We start from the raw sequence: 21,366 nt of genomic DNA, 5'->3' as shown, positions 1-21,366 counted from the left end.
GAGTCTCGTGGTTGGCAGTCTGTCCAGTATGCAGTCGAGGGGCACAGGGTGTCACTGGCTGCAGGGCCACAAGGTGATACCGTGTCCCTTTTTGTCCCCAGATCACCAGAAGCTGGAGAGAGAGGCTCGAATCTGCCGTCTTCTGAAGCATTCCAACATCGGTGAGTAGCCCTCGGGGTAGGGGTCCCAGCTCTCCCATACAGCCAGCAGGAGGACCCCAAAGGCGTCCGTCCCTTTCCTTCTCCATTGAAGTATCCCACCCTCAGGCCCCTGGAAACATCTCCTCCTGACCCGGAGGGATTCCTGCAGGAACTTTGGGGCAACCCTCTGGGGGAGGTCAAGGCTGGACTCCTCCTGGACGGGTCCCTGCCCACCACTCTGTAAGTCTGATCCATGATTCTGGTGAAAACACACAGGGGCCTCACGTTCCATGGCTTCAGAAAAGCCACAAGACGACCTGATTACAGAGAAAAAAGTTTGGAAACCGAAGACCACATGAGGCACAGCCCCAGCCTGAGGTCTGAGGCCTGAGGCCTGAGGTCTGAGGTCTGATTCTGGAGAACCTCTGCCGTCCCCCCAGCCCGGGGCCCCTGGAACTGCCATCTGGGGCGGGGATCATCTGCCCCTTGGGGGCACGTGGAGCCCCAGGAGCCCAGGTCTTGGCCTCAGGGAGTGTGGGTGCCCTGCCCACGGTAGGCCCCTTCCTTCTGAAACCCCAGACTGAGTAGGGACTCAGTCCAGACACAAGCGTAGGAGCTGCTGGGACCCCAGACCCCGGAAGCTGGTGCAGATCTCCCGGGGCCTGTCAGCCTCCGCCTGCCCGCCTCAGCCGTGAGCGGCCCCTGTCCGCGCAGCACAGCTGCCTGTCCTTCTGCACCTCTGGTCCCTTTAGGGACTCCTGAGGAACCCAGGACCCAGCCCTTGACCACACCGGGAAGCAGCCGGGTGGCACGGGGGGAGGGCGGGCCCACGTTCTCAGAGGCACCCAGGGAGCTCATCAGGGAGGATTCCTGGGCACTCTTGCCCGTGCGCTGACTCAGTTGTGCTGGGATGGCGCCCAGGACTCTGTCTAAAAGGGACGCCAGGCTGTGCTCAGCAGTCATGTCCGTGCCACTCCCAGGGCAGGGCCTCGGCCGCAGGGCCAGGAGGGCCGCAGTGGGGCTTGGGAGCTGCTGCCTCCCTGGCTGTGGCCCCTCCAGGCCGCTGGCTCTTCTGCAGCTGGCCCAGCCCGGGCACAAAGCAGATCTCCCGTTTCTGGGGGGTCCCTTGGTGTCGGCCCCAGGGCTGCTGCCGCCCCTTGTGCCTGGGCCCACGGACTCTCACGGCTGAGACTGTTGGAATCACGGTGCACAGATTCCCGACCTGCCCCTGGGAAAGCCTGGCTCGGAGGCCTAGAGCGGGCCCAGGAATCGGAATCTGAGCCAGCCTGATGGGTGATTCTGAGGTGGGAGTCCACAGGGACCCCAGCCCCCTCTTCACTGGGCTGGGGTTCGTTTGGCAAAAGGGCTGTTGCCCCTCTGCCTGTCCAGGTCCAGGCGCCCGAGGACCCTCTCTCTTGGTGCTCCTGGCTGGTGCCACCGCACCGCCAGCTCTACCCACACCCCTTCCCATGCCAGCTCCCTCCCCTGTGTCCGCTGAGCGCCCATCAAGTGTGGGTCCCCCATTCTGAGTGATTTTCAGGAATCCTCTTACTAGAGAGAAGACCCAGGTGTTCTTGGGTTGGTGTTCGGGGCCAATTCTTCAACAAGAAGCCCCCCTGCCCTGCCTGCATACCCCGTGTGGCTCTGGGTGCGTTCCGAGTGGTCCCTGGAGTCCGCCTAGGGGGCTTATTCTAGAACACAGGGGAGGCAGAGCTGAGACTGTGGGGTTCAGCTGAACATTCTCTGTAGACTCAGGAGGGGCTCTCTGAGGAGTGAGTAGTGGGGGAGACTTTTGGGGGAGGTGAGGGGAGCCCCTTGCTCCGTGGCCTGTGTCTACCCAGCCCCATCTCTGAACAGAAGTGTTCCCAGCCCCTCACCCCCGGGAGAGGAAGCAGGACCACGTTCAGTTAGAGGCGGGGTAGGGGCTCTGGGAGGGGCTCCTCTTCCTGTCCTGGCTCACTCAGGAAGCAGTTGTGCTCAGGGCGTGGGCAGGGGAGGAGCTTCAGTTTGCCCGTCTGGAAAGTGGAGATGCTGCTACCTTACTCACAGGGACCCCCCTGAGAGGACCCGAGAGGGTTCCCCTGGCGAGCCGGGCGTGAGCTGTGAAAGCCCTCCTTTCCGAGGCAGTGTGCTGAGGTTCAGAGCTCAGAGATCTGGACTCGGACCCCACCTTTCCCCTCAAAAGCCACAGCAGCCACTGAACTGCTTTGAGGCACAGTCTCCTTGTTTGTGGACTAGGCGTGTTTCACAAGTGTGTCAGCCGTCCAGGCTTGGCAACTAAGTACCCCAAACGCAACCAACAAGCGTTGATCCTCTCTGTTTCTGTGGATTCAAGAGCAGTTCAGCTGGGCGATTGGGGCGGCCACCTAATTTGTGGGATCGGTGCAAAATGAAAATGTGGGGACTTTTTTCAAAAATTATTATGAATTTCAAAACAGCAACAGCAGGGCAGGGCCCTCTTGAGCCTGGGGCCTGGGGCAGCTACACAGGTGTCTTGGCCATGAGCTGGCCCTGCCCAGGGCTCCAGAGACAGAGACAGAGACAGACAGAAAGAAAAAGAGAGACAGAGAGAGGCCGAGACAGAGATTGAGACAGACAGACAGAGACAGACAGACAGACAGAGATGGAGAGGGAAGGAGAACAAGGAACACAGTGCCTTTTCTTCCCCAAATTGTGGTAAAACATACGTAACAATATTTATCAGTTTAACTATTTTTAAGTGTACAGTTCAGTGGCATTAAGTACATTCACAATGTTATGTAACCATCGCCCTCATCTGTACTCAAAACTTTTTCATCACCCCCAGGGGAAACTCTGCATTCATTAAACACTACCCCGCCCCCACTGCTCCCAGCACCTGGCACCCACCATTCTACTTTCTGTCTCTATGAATTTGACACCCTGGGAACCTCATCGATGTGGGGACCATACAGCATTTGTCTTTTGGGAACGGGCTTATTTCACTGAGCCTGATGTCCTCAAGGGTCATCCGTGTTGTAGCAGGTGTCAGAATTCCCTTCCTTTTTAAGGCTGAATAACATTCCACTGTATGTATGTTCCACATTGTGTTTATCTCTTCATCCATCAGTGGAACTTGGCCTGTTAGCTGTCGTGACTAATGCCGCCATGAACATGGGTGTCCAAGTCTCTGCTTTCAGTCCTTTGCGGGTATACCTCGCAGTGGATTCTTGGACCATATGGCGGTTCTGTGTTTAATTTTTGAAGTTATGATCCAGTCTGGGAGGGGTCAGGCTGTCACCCTGCCTTATTCTGTTTGTTTGGTGGAGGAGCCAAGCTCCCCTCTTAAAGGAGGCCCAGCAGAGGGTGTGAGTGCTTCTCCCCATCAGCACGACGGCAGTGGGGGCTGCTGGTTGGGCTGTAGCATTAGGAGCTGGTACCCGGAGTCAGGCCCCCGGGTAGAAGCTCCCCTCCCAGGGGCTTTAGTTTCTGTTCAGAGACCAGGGGACACCTGGGCAGAGGAGACAGGTGTGGGCCGGCCTTGGCAGTGTGGGCCCGTCCCGGGAAGCAGGCCCGGGCGTCTGGGGACGGGCATGACCCGCAAGGGCCCTGCTGTGGGCCATGCCCTCCACAGACACGTCTGCGCTGTACTCGACTGTCCATGAGGTTGGCTCCCTCCACCCGGGGCCTCAGGAATCCCCTCGTCAGCGCATGTTTACGGACACCGACCCCGTGCCAACGGGAGACTCGGCCGAGGGCAAGGCTGCCTCCACCCTCACCTCACTGGTGGGCTGTAGCCACCTCAAGAGGTTGCTGCTCAGCACGTGAGGGTGTCCCAGACTTCCCACGCTGCCCCCAGGGACTGTGGGTGACAGAGATTAAGCAGTGCCCGTGGCAGGCAGAATCTTCCACAGCCTTGTTAGAATGGGTCCCATCGGGCAGTGAGCAGAGCCCGTCAGCCTTGACTCAGAAGGCAGCCCCCAGCCTACCTCCAGCCTCCCTTCAGCCTCCCTCAGCCTCCCTCAGCCTCCTTCCAGCCTCCCCTCAGCCTCCTTCAGCCTCTCTCCAGCCTTCCCTCAGCCTCCTTCCAGTCTCCCCTCAGCCTCCTTCCAGCCTCCCTCAGCCTCTCTCCAGCCTCCCCTCAGCCTCCCTCAGCCTCCTTCCAGCCTCCCTCAGCCTCTCTCCAGCCTCCGCTCAGCCTCCCTCAGCCTCCCCTCAGCCTCCCTCAGCCTACTTCCAGCCTCCCCTCAGCCTCCCTCAGCCTCCTTCCAGCCTCCTTCCAGCCTCCCCTCAGCCTCCCTCAGCCTCCTTCCAGCCTCCCTCAGCCTCTCTCCAGCCTCCCCTCAGCCTCCCTCAGCCTCCCCTCAGCCTCCCTCAGCCTCCTTCCAGCCTCCCCTCAGCCTCCCTTTAGCCTCTCTCTGGCTTCCCCCCAGCTTCCCCTTAGCCCCCCGTCAGCCTCCTCTCTGCACGCTGACCCTTTCTCTCCTGGGCCCGGCTCATTGGTGGCAAATTCCCACCTCCTGGTTTCTGGGGCTGGAACTGCCTTCCCTTGCAGGATGGTCCAGCCAGGAGCTGGGCGGGTGGGCACCACGGGGGACAATGGCCCTGCAAGGACTTCCTGCTGAGATGAGGAGGCCAGTGCAGGAGGGGAAGGTGAAAGGTTTCCAGTCTCCAAACGCTCAGGGCCCATGCTGTCACTCCTCAGCTCTTCCTTCCCAAAGCCCATCATATGATAGGTCGCAGGGCCCTGCCCTCCCTCACAGCACAAGGGACCAGGGAGGGGTTCAGGGACAGCTTTGGAAGGGCAGAAGGACCCCCCACCGAGAGGCCCCTGGCCTGGGACTCGGGGTCCTGTCCCTGGAGGAGCTGCGGCCCCAGCAGCAGGAGGCGCATCCTTGGGCTCCCCCGACCCCCTCATCCCCGTGACCCAGTGCTCCCAGGCCAGACTCTTTCAGGTATTACTGGGACTTCATCTGCCGCCTCTGTATGCCACCCGCAGTGTTATTTACTTACTGTTATTTAAGTAAAATAGATTCTATGACAATTCCTTTCCTGACTTAGTACTGCCTGTGAAATCACGGGTCTGATGTGCTAGGTAGGTTTTCTTCTAAACCATTAAAGTAACGCATAACTATTTTTTAAATGTTAAAACTGTTTAACTAAAAAAAGTGTCTATGCCCACGTGGCCTTGACTCCCATGCAGAACCCCCAGTGTCTCCCAGGGCGAGGCCCAGGGCCCTGCCAGCAGGACCTGGGAACCTGAGCCCCTCTCACCTGCTCGGGGGGCGGGGCTTGCGGGCAGGGTGGCCTCCACCAGGAGGAAGGCCCAGCAGCACCCCAGACTTATGGACCCCTGAGGCTCCCCTGGGGAAGGGGGATTCCCCTGCATGGGAGGAGAGAAAGGCCCCACGGTGGGGGGGGGGTTCCTCTGGGTCGCTGTCTGCAGGGCTGGCGGGGTGGTGGAGGGTGGACCTCTCCCCTCCATGCCGCCCCTCCACCCCAGGCCTTTCTTTGCTTGGAGTTCCAGGGGAGGCTGCTCGGAGGGGCCGATGTGCTGGGCCCCCCGCAGAAAGGAGTCAGCAGGGGGAGGGCTTTTGGTCCCTCAGGGATTTTACAAGAGGGGCCTCGAGGAGGTCGCAGTGAGCCGGGGGTCTGCTGTGTGTTAGGGAGTTGCAGACCCGCCCGGATGGAGTCGGGGTCCGGGCGCACCTGGGTGGGGTGAGGCTGGACGCCGGGCCCTTGAGCAGAGATCACAGTGAGCGATGGGAGGGGGGGATGGTGAGAGAAGCAGATGTGTGAGCCGAGGCGCCCCTGGAGCCACCCATGCCCCTTCTCCTTGGCGACCAGATGCCCTGACTGCTTGCGTCAGGGGCCTGCCCCCCGGGCGCCAGGCCGTGGCCGAGGTCACATTGGGGTTCCTGGTGTGAGGACGCTGCTGGCGGGGCCCTTGGGAAGCCCGGAGCTGGGAGAGGGGGGATGCTGGCCGCAAAGCTGGGAGCTAGGGCAGCTTCGAGGGCGTGAGTGAGGGGCTGTGGGCCCCGGGAGAAGCTCTGCTCTTCACCCTTTTGGTGCTGGTGGCCCCATCCCTCGTGGTGGTGGGGAGTGAGGCCTAAGGAGCTGAGGGGCGGAGCGGGCCGAGGCTGGTGGAGCAGCAGCTCTGTGGGGGCTCCGAGCCCCCGTCCACACTACTGCTTTGGCCTTGTGTGAGCTGTGTGACCCTCAGCCAGTAACTTACCCTCTCTGTGCACCTGTAACTTCTCGGGATGAGCACACCGCGGGCTCCTGACACAGGAGGCAGGATCCGTCACGTGGGGGGCAGTGTCCAAATGAGCCGTTCCTAGAAATACCTGCTGTTGAGTGCCGGGCGCGTCTTCACCTCGAGGAAAAGGAGGCACCGGGCTTGTGTTCTTTGTGCTGACATCCACTTCGCTGTTCACTCATTCATTCATTCCCTCATTCATTCATTCATCAACTCCTAACCAGCACGGCTCTGGCCGGGCCCTTGTTCCAGGCTCAGGGAGTGAAGAAAACGCACTAAAGCAGAGAGCGCGTGCGTGGCCTGGCACCATCCTACCGACCATGCCGCTTCTGGAATGGGAGCTCAGGGTCTGACCTTTGGAAGTGATGCCGCACGGGGCCCTGGGCAGGTGGTCCTCCGCCCGGGGGTCCCTGCCTCCTCAGCCTGGCCCGAGAGGCTGGCAATGGCGCCCTCCGCACTCCTCTCCCATGAAGCCCCTGGACGGCTCCTTTCCAGACCTGGTGGTGTGGGCCTTCGTCCCTGCACCGCTAGCCCTATCCCTGCTGCGTGTGGGAGCAGGGGACCCGGCGGGGGCTGAGAAGGGTCAGGGTCTCCCTCCGGCAGAGGAAAGGAAAGGCAAGACCACACCCCTGAGGCCCTTGGATACTGGCCTGGGGCCGGCCGGCCTGCAGGGCCCACGCTCACCCCTCGGGCTCTGCCTGCAGCATCCCCCGGGCCCTGCCCAGCCCGGGCTGTGGGAAGCCCCAGGCCTCGGCCCTCCTCCTTGGAGCGCTTGTGCTACTGGCCATGGGACTGGACGGGTCGGAGGCGGGCTGGGAGGCGTGGGTAGGCCCCGGGCTGCTTCCCACGCTCACGGCCTCTCCCATCCCCACAGTGCGTCTCCACGACAGCATCTCTGAGGAAGGCTTCCACTACCTGGTCTTCGATCTGTAAGTGCCGGAGCCTAGGGACTTGTGCTCTCATCTGCTCCCAGCATTGGGCCGGGCTGGGACCCTTGGTCTCCCCAGCCCCTGCGGGCAGTCCTCCGCCTCCCGGGTAGCCTCGCCCCCAGCCGCGTGGGCCAGCCTCCCTCGGCTCTGCTCTTAGCCTGTTGGCTTTGTGCTGGCTGGCGCACGGAGTCCCAGGGGGATGGGGCTGCCCGGCTGGTCCCCTCCCCCACACAGAAGGGCCTCCTGGAGGCTGGGGCAGAGGGGAGGGAGGGAGGGGAGGACCCCCGGAGGAACGGGCCCTCGGTCTTCCTTCCCCTTCCTTCCCCTGGCTGGGGCCCACCGGCTGGCGTGAGCATTTGCGTGTGTGCATGTGTGTGCAAGAGTGCCTCTGGGTTTATGATTGCGTGGATGCATTTGTGTATGTTGATGAATGGGCACGTGTGTGTGTGATTTGTGGGGGCGTGTACGTGCACGTGATTTGTGGAAGGGTGTGCACAAGAGTGCCTGTGTGTTATGAGTGCATGTGTGCGTGTGTTTATGAGTGTGCACGTGTGGGTTTCAGTGTGTGCATGTATGTGAGCGTGATTACATGAACACGTGTATGTGTGTGGTTTATGTGTGTGTGTGGTGTGTGTATGTGTGAGAACATGTGTATGAGTTGGGGTGTGGACATGCACATGTGTGTGTGTGCATGTCCATGGGTGCATGTGTGCACACACATGTGGCTTGTGGGTGTGCATGTGCACCCACATGTGCGTGTCTGTGTACACGTGCATATGATTTATGGGGTGTGCGCGTGCATGTGTGTACACATGTACACATGTGACTTGTGGGAGTGGATACACATGGGTATGTTGTGCATGTGTGTGCACGCATGCATGCGTGTGTGGCGCTAAGTGAGAGCGTCTGGGGCCTCTGCTGCCTCTCATTCCTGCTGGATTTAGAAGCGGTGATCTCATCCCCTCACTTCCCGACAGCTCCGGCTGAGTGCTGCTATGTTTAGCTGTCCGTGAGTCAGCACAGCTCGGGACCCTGGGGTGGGCAGGGGCTGTAGCTTTGGGGTGGCTCTGTGTGGCCTCCACGAAGCCCAGCCTGGGGGCTGTGGCCATGGGGGCAGGGCGTGTCTCCATGGGAGAGCTTCCCATCTCTCTCAAACGACAGATGCCTCGGCCATGGGGGCGTGGAGGCCTGAACCCCTGGCCCACGCGGGGTCCTTTGGCCAGGAGAGGCCTGCAGGGGCTGGGCCACCTCTCGGTCCCCCTGTGTCCCACAAGACACCACTTCAAGTCACCAGCCCGGTGACCAGGGCCGACCTGTGACACAGCTGCCGCTGCTGGGCCAAGGCTGTGCCCTGAAACGTCTGTCGCCTGGCCCCTGTGGAGGTGGCAAGCTTGCTGTCACCCCCGTGGGCCCCCAGACCCACCCAGTTCCACCAGCCTCTTTTCCAGGAAATACAGAGGCCCCCGGGCTGGAGGGTGGCCATGTACGGGCCCCTGGTGGCCGACAGGTGGGTGGGTATGTGTGATTCAGGAGTGGACGAGGTGGGAGAGAATGGTGTGCGTGTGTGTGTACGTGTGTGCACACTCGTGCATGTGAGTGCGTGCACGTGTGTGAGAGGGTCTTGAATCTGCTGCCCCACACAACAGGCAGGTGTGGGGAGAGGCTCTGAGCGGGGCTGGAGAGAGGAAACTGGCTGGTGTTTTTGGAGAGGGTGACGAGGAGGGGGGACCTGGGCCTTGCACATCCTCCCCTCAAACCTCTGTGGCCCCCAGGCCTGTTGAAACTCCCACTCTGCAGCATCCAGGACAGCCCTAGGCCTCAGGCAGCTGTTTGGGGGGAAAGGGAAGGCCTGCGCGGGGGGCTGCTGAGGCAGGGGTAGGACTGGAGGCGTGGAGATGCCACCCACCCTGCGCACAGCCCTCCTGTGCCACTCTGCATCCCCTCTGCCACTCTGTAGCCCCAGAACTGGGGAGACGTTTCTGGCCTGGGTTGGCCTCACCTTCAGGAAGCCCCAGACCCTTTGGCAGTTTGGGGGCTCTGTGGATTTGGAGATTGACAGGTTTCCCCGCTCCCCATGCCTCAGAATGTCACTTGGCTTTGGGGACCAGGCCTGGGAACAGAGGAGAGGGCTCTCCCAGGGGCTGTGGCTGCAGCCCAGAACTAGCCATGCTGTCTGGCTGGAGCCTGAGGAAAGGGAGAACACTGGCCTCCAGACCAGGCCCTTCCCGGCCAGCTCGAGACGCCAGCCCCCTGCAGCCAACTGCCTGACCTACAGCTCTGGACCACAAGGCCCCAGATGCACAGACTGAAGCCTCCTGTGGATGCGAGGACCCAGAGGGCCTGTCCCCGGCCCCAGGTGGAGCCTCGTGCGGGGGCTCCCTGTGCCCCTGCTACAGCCCCGAGCAATACCTGTGGCCTTTCCACCTCCGCCCTATGCTTGGACTCAGGGTCTGCAGAGCCTGACCTGTGAGCTGTGTGTGCAGAGAGAGAGGCAGTGAGTCCCACTCCCTTGGGCTGGACGTAGAACCTCATCCTCCCGCTTCACACACACACGTGTGCACACAGACGCATGAGGCTCTGCTCCCTCGGGCGGTCACCTGCTCTGAGCCTGAACCTCCGCGGGTGGCAGAGGGGGACCCTAAAAGCTCCCCCAAGTCCCAGGCTCGTTGGGAGCCTGACAGGATCTGAGGGCCAGCATCTAGCCTCGAGTGGGAGCACGCCAACACCCAGTGCATCCTCGTTTTTGTGTTTCTCTAACACTAAGAGGGAGCCTGCCCACGCCGGGGCCACTGTCCAGCAGGGCCCATGCCCGTGGTCGCTGAGTGCTGGGCACAAAATGGAGCTAACCCAAGCCCCAACTTCGAGAACTAATGGGAACTGAGATGCAAATGGAGAGATCACAGTGCATGAGGCCAGCGCAGCTGCAGGTGGAGAGAGGGTGTGGCTGCGGAGGGAGTGTCCCTCGGTGTCCCCACAGGACACAGGAGGGAGACTCTGGACCACACAGGGGTACAAAAGCCCTAGATGGAGACTTCCGGTGGACTCAGGGCTTGCCGGGTGGAGTGAAGGGCTTGGGCGGACCCAGGGGTGGCTCCTCCCTGCTCCCCGTGCATCCATCCCTCAGCCCTGCTTTTCACCTTGCTGTCCACGCCCACATTTCCCAGCCCAGGGGATCTAGTCATTCTGGCAAGCAACACATGGCAAGAGAGTGTGTGGACAGAGGTCCCACTCTCCTTCTGGAAGTGGGGCTTTGAACACGTCGTGCCCTCGCCCACCAGGGAGGCCAGCTCCAGGCACCGTCTCTTCTGCCGCTGTGCCCTGTGTGTGGGCCGCATCCCTGGCCTCGGGGGGTTTGACAAGGGAGAACCGGAATTAGTCACAGGGCCTGGGTAACAGTGAAGAGGCCTGGCTCAGACTCCAGGGCTGCCTGAGCGCAAACTCTGGGAAAGTCCCTGAGATCATCGAGACTCAGTTTTCTGAGCTTAAGAGTGCCAGTGTCATGGAGGGGGCGTGAAGGCTAAAATGTGAAGTACCGCCCTATGTGAGTAAGCGTTCGGTAAGCTGTCAGTCCCGGGTGACGCTGGAGAAGGGGCGGAGGCGGTGGTGGTGAGGATGGTGGGACTGATGGCTGTGGAGGTGAAGACGGCGGTGCTGCCGGCGGTGGTGACGAGCAGGTGGCGATGGAGGTGACAGGGCGACCTCTGTGTGCTTTTCCCACAGGGTCACTGGTGGGGAGCTCTTTGAGGACATCGTGGCGAGAGAGTACTACAGTGAGGCAGACGCCAGGTGGGTGCAGAGCCCTCACACCATCCTGGCCCCTCTTCTCCTGCCCGGCCTTCCCTCTCTAAGCCTGGCTCCTGCCCCTCTGGCCCACATCTGCTCTCGTGAACGTTGTCCCTGACATGGCCCAGGCCGACGGTCCACTGGGCAGAAGTGTCAGGTGGCCCGCCTGGCGGACGCCTGCCCCGTCTCCCCTGGGGTGGGTGGGAACTGGCCCACAGAGGGGCTCTCCTTGGGGTAGCTGGTGGGGGGAGAGCAGACAGAGCATGGCGGTGGGCATCCTCCTGCCCTTCCCTTGGACTTGGTCAGCCCTCATGGTGGTCGAAGGGGACCGACCTTCTCAGAGATACCATCTGCAGTGCAGCTGCTGGGAGATAGCAGGGCCCTTCCCCCCAGAAGGGCAGGCCCCCCGTGACCTGCTCTGGCCCGTGCTGTGGGCCAGATGCCACCCCGACCCGTGACAGGTGTGTCACTCCTGACAGCGCATCTCAGCTTGGAGATGGCTGCGGGCCACCAATCCCGGCCCGCCCAGCTCCCAAGGACACACGCGTTTAAAAGAAAAAGAAAAGAGGCCGACAGTGGCCCTCTCTAGGCGGCGGAGTTACGGATGCTTTTAAATTTTTTAATCTTCTTCGTCTATTTTAAAATTTTTCTTTGACGAATATGTATTCCTTTTCTAATCAAGAAAATGAACGTTATTTTAACAAGTAGCTTTTTGTGACTTGCTTCTGCACCCCCAGGCAACCTTGCCCGTCGGTGACAGCCTGGGTCCCCGTGAGAATATGTGAGTGGGTCCCTGGTGTCACCCGGGCACCCACAGAGCTGGGCGGCAGGAGGCTGGGGGCCTGGCGGGCGCTGGCGTGGGGTGCTGGAGCCGGGGTGAGCTGGGGTGTCAGGGCACTGGCTGCTTTTCTGAGGCTCCTTGAGGAAGGGCTTTCATTTTGCACAGCAGCCTGGGAGCGACCCGTTCCCTCCGAGAGCAGGAAGACTCCATTTTTATTTCCTACTTAGAAAGTAGAACAGAGGCACCTCCTGCTGCTCTGGGATGCTTGGGCGAGAATGTCCCAAGTATGCGTGCCTGCCTGCTGGGTGGAGCCAGAGCCCCAGACCCGGGGTCCTGACATCTGTCAGGGCAGGACAGGAGAGGAGGTCCCCAGTGGCTGCCCCCAGGTCGGGCCCCAGGGCCCGCAGCCAGGGCAGCGCTGGGGCCGGGAGGGCTGCCTTCCAGCGGTACCGGGGCGCCTCGGGGGGCGCTTGCCTTCACCGTCCTCGTCCCACCCCGCCTGGAGTGTCCTGCCAGGGCTCCTCGGTTCTCAGCACCCACCGCTGGGCACAGCCCAGGGCCTGGCAGCCTCCTGCGCTTTGTGGTTGGTGGTCTCGCTGGAGGGAGACGTGGCCCACAGCAGAGCCCCGCTCTTGCCTGGGAGCCCCCAGTGCCTGCCTCTTCCCCATATGCCCGACGGCCACACTCCCTCCCCTGCCACGTCCCCCACGCATGCCCCGTCCCCCCAACACCTGTGTCCTCGGAGCTCCTCCCTTGCCCACTCTCACCTGCCTCCAACCTCATCTTCTCCGATGACCGCTTCTGCCCCCGCCCCCGCGCCCCAATTCTGCGGCTCCCTCCTGCCTGCCCGGATGGCCGGCATCCTGACCTTCCTGCCTGGGCCTCCCTTGTGGAAGCTTTCCTGGCGTTTGGGGCCCCACCCACAAATGCCTAGTTTCCTCTCACAGATTCCACCTTGCTCATAGCCAGGCTACCAGGGGGGGAGAGAGGGAGCGAGGGACACTCTTGGGGATCCCTTCCAGCTGGCCTCACTCGTTAAACCCGCACCTCAGGCTGCCCCTTTTCCCGGGAGTCCTGGACCCTGGAAGCGTGCTTTTGACCTTTGTGTCGGTGCTTAGCCTTCGGGCAGGACGGCCTGAGAGTGACGTGGATGCCCACGTGGGTGGGTCTCCCACGGGCATCGTCAGGAACTGTGGCAGACGGGGTGAAGGCTTTCTCCCGCCCTGGGAGGGTGTTCCCCCAGGACCCCCAGTGAAAGGGGCCTGGGCTCTGCTGAGGCTGGAGCCCTAGATGCCCAGCCGTGGTGGTGGGCACCTTCCCCGCCAGCGTGCAGGCCTGGCCCCCGCCAAATGCGTCAGCCACCCTTCCGGTGGCCTGCCCGGGGCCGTGCTGCTCAAAGCTGAGCGAGTGATGAATTTCCAACGTGTCACGTCTCTAGAGGAAGAGGAAGCAGGGCAGGAGTTGCTTTTCTGAACCTTTTTCTCACCGAGAAGGCTGGAGATTCCTCTGAGGAAGAAGTGGGATCTTTATTTTGGAGTTTGTGGGGAAAAGGAGGGGTCTTTTTCAAACCTGGGAAAGCAAAAAGTTCAAAATATTTAGAGCCCATTTTTAAAAACCCTGAAAAGCAATATGGCTCATGAGGGATGCTTATGGGGGCCCGTGAGAAGGCTGGCTGTCCCAGGGAGGGGGCGAGGGGGGAGGGGAGGAGGGGGGAGGGGCACATCTGAGGTGACAGCAGAGCCCGGAACCATGAGAATAACGTCCAGGACCGGCCAGCGTCTGGAATGCCGCTTGGGAACAATTCTGACCACAAAAGTGACTTTCTGAGTTGTTCAGAATATGAAAAAAGGCCCCACGAGGAAGACGGTGCGATGTAAATGGCAGGCAGAAGGGAGGCAGGACCTCATGACTGGCCAGGCGGCCTCATGTCCTCCAAGGCCGTGGTCTCAGTCGGGAGACCAGGGCGAGAGCAGGGTGACGAGGGCCCCGAGAGCGGCCCCCCAGAGGTCCCTGGAGGGTGGGCTAGCTGGAATGGGCCGCTCTCCAGGCAGGTGGTGTCCACCTGCAGGCTGCAGAGGCCACTGCCACGTCGGTCCCAGAGATGCTGTGAAGAATGGGCCCGGGAGACAGGCGAGCAGCGTTGTCGCACTGGCTGTGGGGAGGGGGTGAGCAGACCTGCACCGTTTTCTCTTGGGGAACGTGGTTTGCTTGGCCAGCTCATTTGTGAGTACTGGGGGCTAAGCCAGCACATCTCTCCATCAGGGCGGCCGCGAAGCGACCTGAGCAGGGCCTGCGGGCTGGGCGGACGGGGGCTGCATCAGAGCTGTAGGGCTGGATTTCAGCCAACGGGCTGAGTTCTGTGATGCTCGGGGAGACATGCTGGCTCAGCAGGAGCAGTCACCCCATCTCTGGCGCTGGTTTGGGGCCCTGCATCCCCAAGAGGAGACGCGGGGGAGGGCAGAGGGCACAGCCCACCCCCGTCTGAGCCGACGTATCAATCGGTGCTGCGGCCGATGGATCCCTGGGTCCGAGAGACGTTTGGGGAACACGTTCCTACAAGGCTGGGCCTGAGGACACAATCGAGAGGAAAGAACCGACATGTCCCTGTGGTCATGGAGGCCACAGTCCGGAGCAGAGACGGACGCTGCCCAGACGCCCACACAGAGCGCAGGGCCGCTGCGTGACTGCAGTGTGGACGACGGGGGTGCCTCACGCTCGCTCGACACGGAGGAGAGTGCAGAGAGCGTCCTGGGGTTGAGAGCGGGGCAAGCTCACAAGGGTGGAGGAAGAAGAGGGGCTCGACCCGAAGCTGAAGACTCGCAGGGCTCTCGGCAGGCCTGAGCTTGGGGCCGGATCGTTCCAGGGCTTTCGGGGAGTGGCCAGTGGCCCAGGAGATGCCAGCCCGTGGGCTGTGGGGGCTGCTGATGCGCTGGAGGGAGGAGCGGGGTACCACGGGGATGGCAGGGCACACGGCACACGGCTGGGACGGGTGTCCCCCGGGGCAGGACCAGGGTCTGGCTGCAGCAGCACAGGCGGGGGCTGGTCTGCCCCAGGGTCCCCGAGGCCCTGTATGGGGTCGGGTGCTGCAGCGTGTGGGTGATCCAGGGACTCGAGGCTGAGCTCCGGGAGGATGCATTGGTGCCCCCAGCATGCCTCCCCAGGGCTCTGGGTTTGCCAGGGAGCCGCAGATTCCCGGGGACTGGGAAAGCCAGAGTCCACTGCCCCGGGCCCTGGCTCAGTGGCCTCAGCTACAAGTGCTGGGCCTTTATCTGGCCTCTGTCTCCACCCAGCAGCCTGTCCTGACCTCAAAAGAGCTTCCCCGACCTCATGGCTGAGCTCTGCCCACGAGGAGGGAAGCCCCTGAGTGGGTCAGCCTGGGCGGCGGGAGGGGTGCTGAGCCCGTGTCTGCAGTCACGGGAGGGCTGGTGGTGGCTGGGTGTGGAGCTGGGGATGCAAGGATGGGGGTGAGGACCACAAAGGATTGTTCCTGGCAGATGAGGACGTTGTGGGAGGGGCAGGAGTGGGGAAGGAGGCACTGGGAGCAGGTCGGGCAGGAGAGCTCAGGGCGTGGGGCGGGGATGGGCTTTCCAGCCCCTAGAGGCACCTAAGGGCAGGGGGTGCTGGGGGACTGTCGCCCACAGGTTTGGGCCCGGCTCCTCTTGACCCCTGCAAACCTCAGGAATCCATCATCAGGATTCTGACTAGGTTTCTGCAGGGGGGAACTCAGGTTTACTTTTCTATGCAGCAGGTGGGCTCCAGATGTGGCCATAGGTATCTGAGGAAGAGGCCTGGTCCCCTGTCCCTTCTCTGAGTTTGCTGTTAGGAAAACGAAGCCCACCCCTCCAGCTGACTTTCAGTCACCCCACAGGGTCCAGCCATGGCAGGAAGGGTCCTGAGGGAGTCTGCCTGTGCATCCCTTGTCCCCACCCAGAGGGGCTGTGGCTGAGACCCCAGGGGGTGAGCTCCAGGGAGCCTGTGGCCCTCCTGTCTCCCGTGGCTGGTAACGCTGCAGGGCTGCTGTGGGAGCCCAGGGTCTGTGCCTGGCTTTGGGGACAGCTGGAAACTTTCCAGTCCCCTGGGGCCACCTGGGGGAGGCAGGCTCAGGCCACAGGGGCTGGGGGCATCTAGGTCTGATGTTCAGGGCACGTTGCTGAAGCACCGGTGTTGGAGGCGCCTGAGGAGAGCTGGGTCTCTCCCTCCAGCCAGTAATACCCTGGAGGGCTCGGGACTTCTCCCGGCTCTGGAAGGAAGCCCCTGGCTTGGGGCCCTGGGCCGTGCCAGGCTGCCTCTTTGCCAGGAGCGCATCCGGGACCCCAGGGCTGCTAAGGAGCTGAGCTGTCTAGCACGGCAGCCAGCAGCCAGTGTGGATGTTCAAGTTTGTTCAAATGAAATGACTCCTGCCCTAGCACATGAGTGACTGGAGGCTGCAGCATTAGCGCTGCCCCAGAACAGGGGGGGGCCCTAGTGGCCAGGGCATCACCCCACACTGCAGCACTGGCCTGCCCTCTCCCTCTTGCCCTCTCACCTCTGCCCTTTCCTGCCCGGGTTCCCCCATCGCCAGCCTGCCTTGCAGGGTGTGGGCTCAGGCCGGGCCTCCCTCCTGCAGGGCGCCCAGCTCAGGTCCAGGCTTGGCCAGCATGAGCCTGGGGAGGAGGGCCCTGGGGCCAGGCGTGTCTCCTCTGAGCAGCACTTCCAAGGGCCTGGCCCGAGGGGAAGGCAGGGTGGGGGGCGCAGGGGGCCTGGCAGGGCCTTGTGCTGACCTTTGGGGGTGAGGAAGGCTCCTCAGAGGTCCCCTCCTGGCCAGTGTCTCCTCTCCCATGTGGCAGGCCGCACCTTGATTCCCTGCTTCCCCGTGGCCCCCTGCCAGGCTGGGGACCCCCCCCAGTGCCACACAGCACCCTGCTCCTGCGCCCCCGCCCACTCTTCGGGGGCCACCCGCACTAACGCGCCTGCTGTTTGCTTCAGTCACTGCATCCAGCAGATCCTGGAGGCGGTTCTTCATTGCCACCAAATGGGGGTTGTCCACAGGGACCTCAAGGTGAGTCCCCCACCACGCTCTGTGCCAGGTGTTTGTTGTCTGTAACTGCATGTTGCGTTTACCAGGAGGCTCTGGGCTGGGGCAGTGCAAGCGCCAGGAGACACTGTGTGCGTGGGACGTGTGCATGTGCGTGTGTGTCTGTGTGTGAAAGTGCATGCATGTGGGTGTGTGTGCGTGTGCATCAGCACGTGTATGAGCACCTGTGTGTGTGCATGTGTGTGTGTGTGTGTGTGTGAAGGTGCGTGCATGCGAGAATGTGGGTCTGTGTGCACATGTGTATGTGCCTGTGTGTGCACAGGTGTATATGTGCTCACATGCACACGTGTGTATATGTGTGTGGGAGCATTGTGTGCACATGCATGTGCGTTCATGCATGTGTGAGAGAATATGTGTATGTGTGCATGTGTGCACATCTGTGTGCGTGGTGTCTGTGTGTGTGCACGCATGCATGTATTTGCACACGTCCCTCCCATCACCTCTAGGCTCCGGGGCTGAGAGGGGACAGTTGTCAAAAATCAGCCTATTAACACGTGTCCACTCGGGGTCTCACTTTCTGGGCTCCGGTTGAGATTCGGACCTGGCAGGTGGGACACAGGTGATGCGTGTGCAGGTGGGGCTGATGCCTCGGGAGCAGGGGCTGAGGGACCAGCCTGCATGGTCTCTGCAAACTTCCAGCCCTTTCTTCTAGTGGCTCTTGGCTCAGCTCTGGGCAAGGTGACCATAGAGCATTTAAAGCAAGGTTTGTCACCCACAGGGCTCAGTGCGGTGGGAGGGTCTTCAGGAGGACTACACCCCACCCTCCTGCCTCCCTCACTCCTTTCCCCCTCCCTCCCCCTCCGCCCTCCTCCTCCTCTCAATTTCTCCTCCTTTCTTTGATTTTAGCTTTCTTCAAGTCTGGGTTTGGGTCAGTTTCTTCTGTTGGGGGGTAGGGGGACCCCTGGGGCTGTCATCCCTGCTAAGAGACCTGCTGGTGGCGTTTGAGACCAACTTTCCCATGGGTGCTCGGGCTGAACGGGGTCACGCCCTTCCTTGGGCCACCGAGGGGTGTGTGTCTGTGAGCTAATCTTTGTGGGGCTGCTCTTGGAATGTTGTCCTGCCAGGAGCAGGCCCAGGACCCTCTCCTGTGCCCTTCACGTTCCCGCTCTCTCTCTGCATGTGCCGTGTGGTCCCCTGTCCTTTCACATGCCCACCCAGGCCCGCCGTGTCTGCCTGTCCTGTGGGTCCCTCTCTGTCGCTGTGTCTTGTCTGAATCGGCCTCATTGGGGGCCTCTGGGAGGAGGGGCCGCAGGGGAGTGGGCGCGCATCCCCCCTTGACTCTGGACCCCGTGATGCATAAGTAACTTTGAGGCCAAAGCAGGCAAATGGAGACGGATGCTCCCCCCAGGCCAGGTGTGCCCTGGGGGCAAACAGAATCCTTGCCGAAAAGAAGAAAAGGGGGCAGGAGTCTGCCAGGTGTCGGGGGAGCAGACTGCCCCTCCTCCTCTAGAGAGGCCTCCACCATCATGACTGAGACAGCCCCCCAGAAGCGGTGCTGTGGTGGGTGTCCTCCCAGCCAAGGTGTGGAGGGTGGAGAGAGTGGAGGGGGCTGATGCCATCCCAGGGTGCTGCGAGGGAGCCAGGGTGGAGCCCGGGGCCAGGGCATCACTGCTCAGACCCAGCTGGCTCCCCTGCCTCTCGCCCCGCCCAGCCCCGACCCTTCTTGTCCAGCTCTTCCCAGGGACCAAGTTCACTTAGCTCCTTCTTCCTGGGGAGGAGTGCTGGTTTGTTTCCTCGGGGTGGGGGTATCTGAGCTGTAGAAGTCAGGTCAAGCCCCCAGCTGCAGTCCCTGACCCCTACGATTTCAGACTTCTTTTTAAATTTAATTTTAAAAAATTGAAATATAGTTGATTTACAATGTTGTGTTTATTTCAGACTTCTTGATGTGGGGTGTGTGGAGAGGTTGGGGTCCCCTTGCCCCACGCACATTTGCAAAATCAAGGTGTTCAGAGGCGGGCTTCCCTGGTGGTCCAGTGGTTAAGATTCCGTGCTTCTAATGCAGGGGGCGCGGGTTCGATCCCTGGTCGGGGAAGTTCCACATGGCGTGCGCTGTGGCCAAAAGAGTTGATGGGACATGCATTAAGAAATAAACTTTAAAAAAGGAAGAAAAGGGGAGTATTAAAAAAAAGAAAGACCAATAATCAAAAAAAAAAAAGATGTTCAGAGGCCTCCAGGCCGTGCTGGGCAGACAGGGCTGAGTGTCCCCAGCGCACATCACCTGCAGGGACAGCACCTCGTCCAGCCAGCTGTGTGTGGGCCTGGAAGATCTGCCGGGTGGGGCTGGCGTACTTCATCTCTTCCACGTGTGTCGTCCTAACACCCCAGGTGTACAAGCGGGGTTAACTCAGTTCGGTTTGTGGTGTTTGTCTTTCTTGGTAGCCCCAAAGTGGCAGTGTGGTCTCAGCGGGCCTTCCCGTCGGGAGGGTGGCCTGGCGAGGGGGCCGAGGGCCCAGAGAGGCATGAGGAAGTCCAGCGTCTTTGAGCTCTGAGCGCTGGCCGCTGGGAGGTGGTGAGGCTGGTGGGATAGGCTGGGATGGAAGGGGCCCAGCGCACAGGGCACAGCGCACAGGGACCCCCTTGGGCCTTCAGGGCCAAGTGTCCCCAATCAGGGGGCAGCAGCCTCGGCGCTCCAGTGGGACAGGGATGAATGTCCTTCCAGCTTGAGCAAGGGCGCTGCTGCCCGACTCAGGGAGGTCTGCATGGGACCTTTCCCACCTGCGGTCGAGGCAGGCCCCCTCCGGCCAGCATGGGGCCGGTGGGACTTGGTGGACAGACGTCCTGCACTGCCAGGCTCTCGGGACCCTCGGTTGTTCCTTCTTGCCCTTTGAGGGCTGCCGTCCTGCCAGCAGCGCCTGAGCGCTCCAGCAGGCAGTTGTCTGTGCAGCCAGCCGTGGTGAAGGGAGGGAAGCCCCTCTGCCGGTGGACGTCCCGGGCCCCTGCACAGCCTGCCAGGGCCTGTAGGGTGCGCTCAGTTTTTGGTCCCAGCGCCCTGAGTTCACAAGCTTGCGCTTTGAAAGCCAGGTTCCCTCAGCTCTGGGGCGCCTGTCCCTGCCCCCCGGGGGTGCGGGGCAGGGACAGACTGCGGGGTGCAGGCCCGGTGGGGCCCAGAGCTCTGGGATACGCCCAAGCCAAGGGTGTCAGCTGCGCTGGGGGGACACCCACGTGGTGGGGGGTCAGGCCTGTGTGCCCCTGTCTGCAAAGCACTATTTTGTCCCCCTCCCTCCCGTGACACCCCCGGGTGTAAACCACACGCTCTCGGGCTGGTCGCCTTCCCTGCAGCCCGAGAACCTGCTCCTGGCCAGCAAGTGCAAAGGGGCCGCAGTGAAGCTGGCGGACTTCGGCCTGGCTATCGAGGTGCAGGGGGACCAGCAGGCCTGGTTTGGTGAGTAGCCGGCTGGCCGGCCGGGGGCCAGGCTGGGGGCGTCAGCTGCCCCCGGGGCCCTTCACACGGCCCTTTCCCCTCCCGCTAGGGTTCGCTGGCACGCCAGGCTACCTGTCCCCAGAGGTGCTGCGCAAGGAGGCGTACGGCAAGCCGGTGGACATCTGGGCGTGCGGTGAGGCTGGTGTGCGGGGCGGGGTAGGGCCGCAGGGCCACTGTGAGGGACTCGCCGCTGGGCTGACTCACAGGGCTGTCCCCCGCTAGGAGCACCCTCTCCACCCAGACTGGAGTCGCTAATGCGATCCTGGCTGTTGCTGAGAAGCCCACCGCCCCAGCACCTGCCCTGCGCTCTGCAGAGCGGTCTGGAGGAGGAGCGGCAGGTGCCCGGGTGATGGATGGATGTTGGAGGGCTGGAGACCGTGCACACCACCCTGGCGGGGCCTGTCCTCTGCGCGGCGGAGGGGGCCGGCCTCGGGCCTCTCCTGTGAAGTAGGGTGAGGGTAGAGCAGAGGTGAAGGAGATGTATATGCCATTCCGCCGTCAGGGTCTCCAAACAGTGACACTTGCTGACGCTGGCTGCGGGGGCCGGGGGGGGTCCCACTGGACCTTGAGGGTCCCGGTGTTCTCATGGGGCTTGCTGGCTTTGGGCAGTGACCCCCACCCTAGCTGATGCTGAGAAACTGGCTGAGGGTCCCCTAGCTGTCAGGCGGCAGAGCTGGGCATATGACCCCCACGCCGGGGGTCACACAGCTGACCCCACGCAGCAGCGCCCCACTGGCTTGTGGCCGCGCTGTGGGCTCCGTGAGCTGGGGCTGAGCCGCTGGGCGCAGGCGGTGAGGGCGGCAGTGCGAGGCCCTGCGCTTGCGGTTCCCCGCAGGGGTGATCCTGTACATCTTGCTGGTGGGCTACCCACCCTTCTGGGACGAGGACCAGCACAAGCTGTACCAGCAGATCAAGGCCGGGGCCTACGACGTGAGTGCCGGGACCCCCCGACCCTCCCCATGTGGGGGAGGCAGAGGCAGGGAGCGGGGTGACGCCACCCGTTTCCAGATGAGGCCCCCCC

General features: G+C 62.2%; 1 protein-coding gene across 1 annotated transcript in view; it reads left to right on the top strand.

Moving 5' to 3' along the window:
• The window catches only part of CAMK2B (calcium/calmodulin dependent protein kinase II beta), a 72,982-nt gene that overhangs the window by 51,548 nt on the left and 68 nt on the right, over nt 1-21,366 (top strand). Inside the window, exons 3-9 of the mRNA XM_027124166.1 lie at nt 102-161; nt 7,232-7,286; nt 11,007-11,072; nt 16,816-16,888; nt 20,204-20,306; nt 20,395-20,478; nt 21,181-21,345. Coding sequence (XP_026979967.1) covers nt 102-161; nt 7,232-7,286; nt 11,007-11,072; nt 16,816-16,888; nt 20,204-20,306; nt 20,395-20,478; nt 21,181-21,345 — 606 coding nt within the window. The remainder of the gene's footprint in view (nt 1-101; nt 162-7,231; nt 7,287-11,006; nt 11,073-16,815; nt 16,889-20,203; nt 20,307-20,394; nt 20,479-21,180; nt 21,346-21,366) is intronic.

The sequence above is a fragment of the Aethalodelphis obliquidens genome, unplaced genomic scaffold (assembly GCF_003676395.1).
Source record: "Aethalodelphis obliquidens isolate GAN/ISIS:26980383/991018 unplaced genomic scaffold, ASM367639v1 scaffold27, whole genome shotgun sequence".
Classification (NCBI taxonomy): Eukaryota; Metazoa; Chordata; class Mammalia; order Artiodactyla; family Delphinidae; genus Aethalodelphis; species Aethalodelphis obliquidens.
This window is presented reverse-complemented; position numbering and strand designations above follow the sequence as displayed.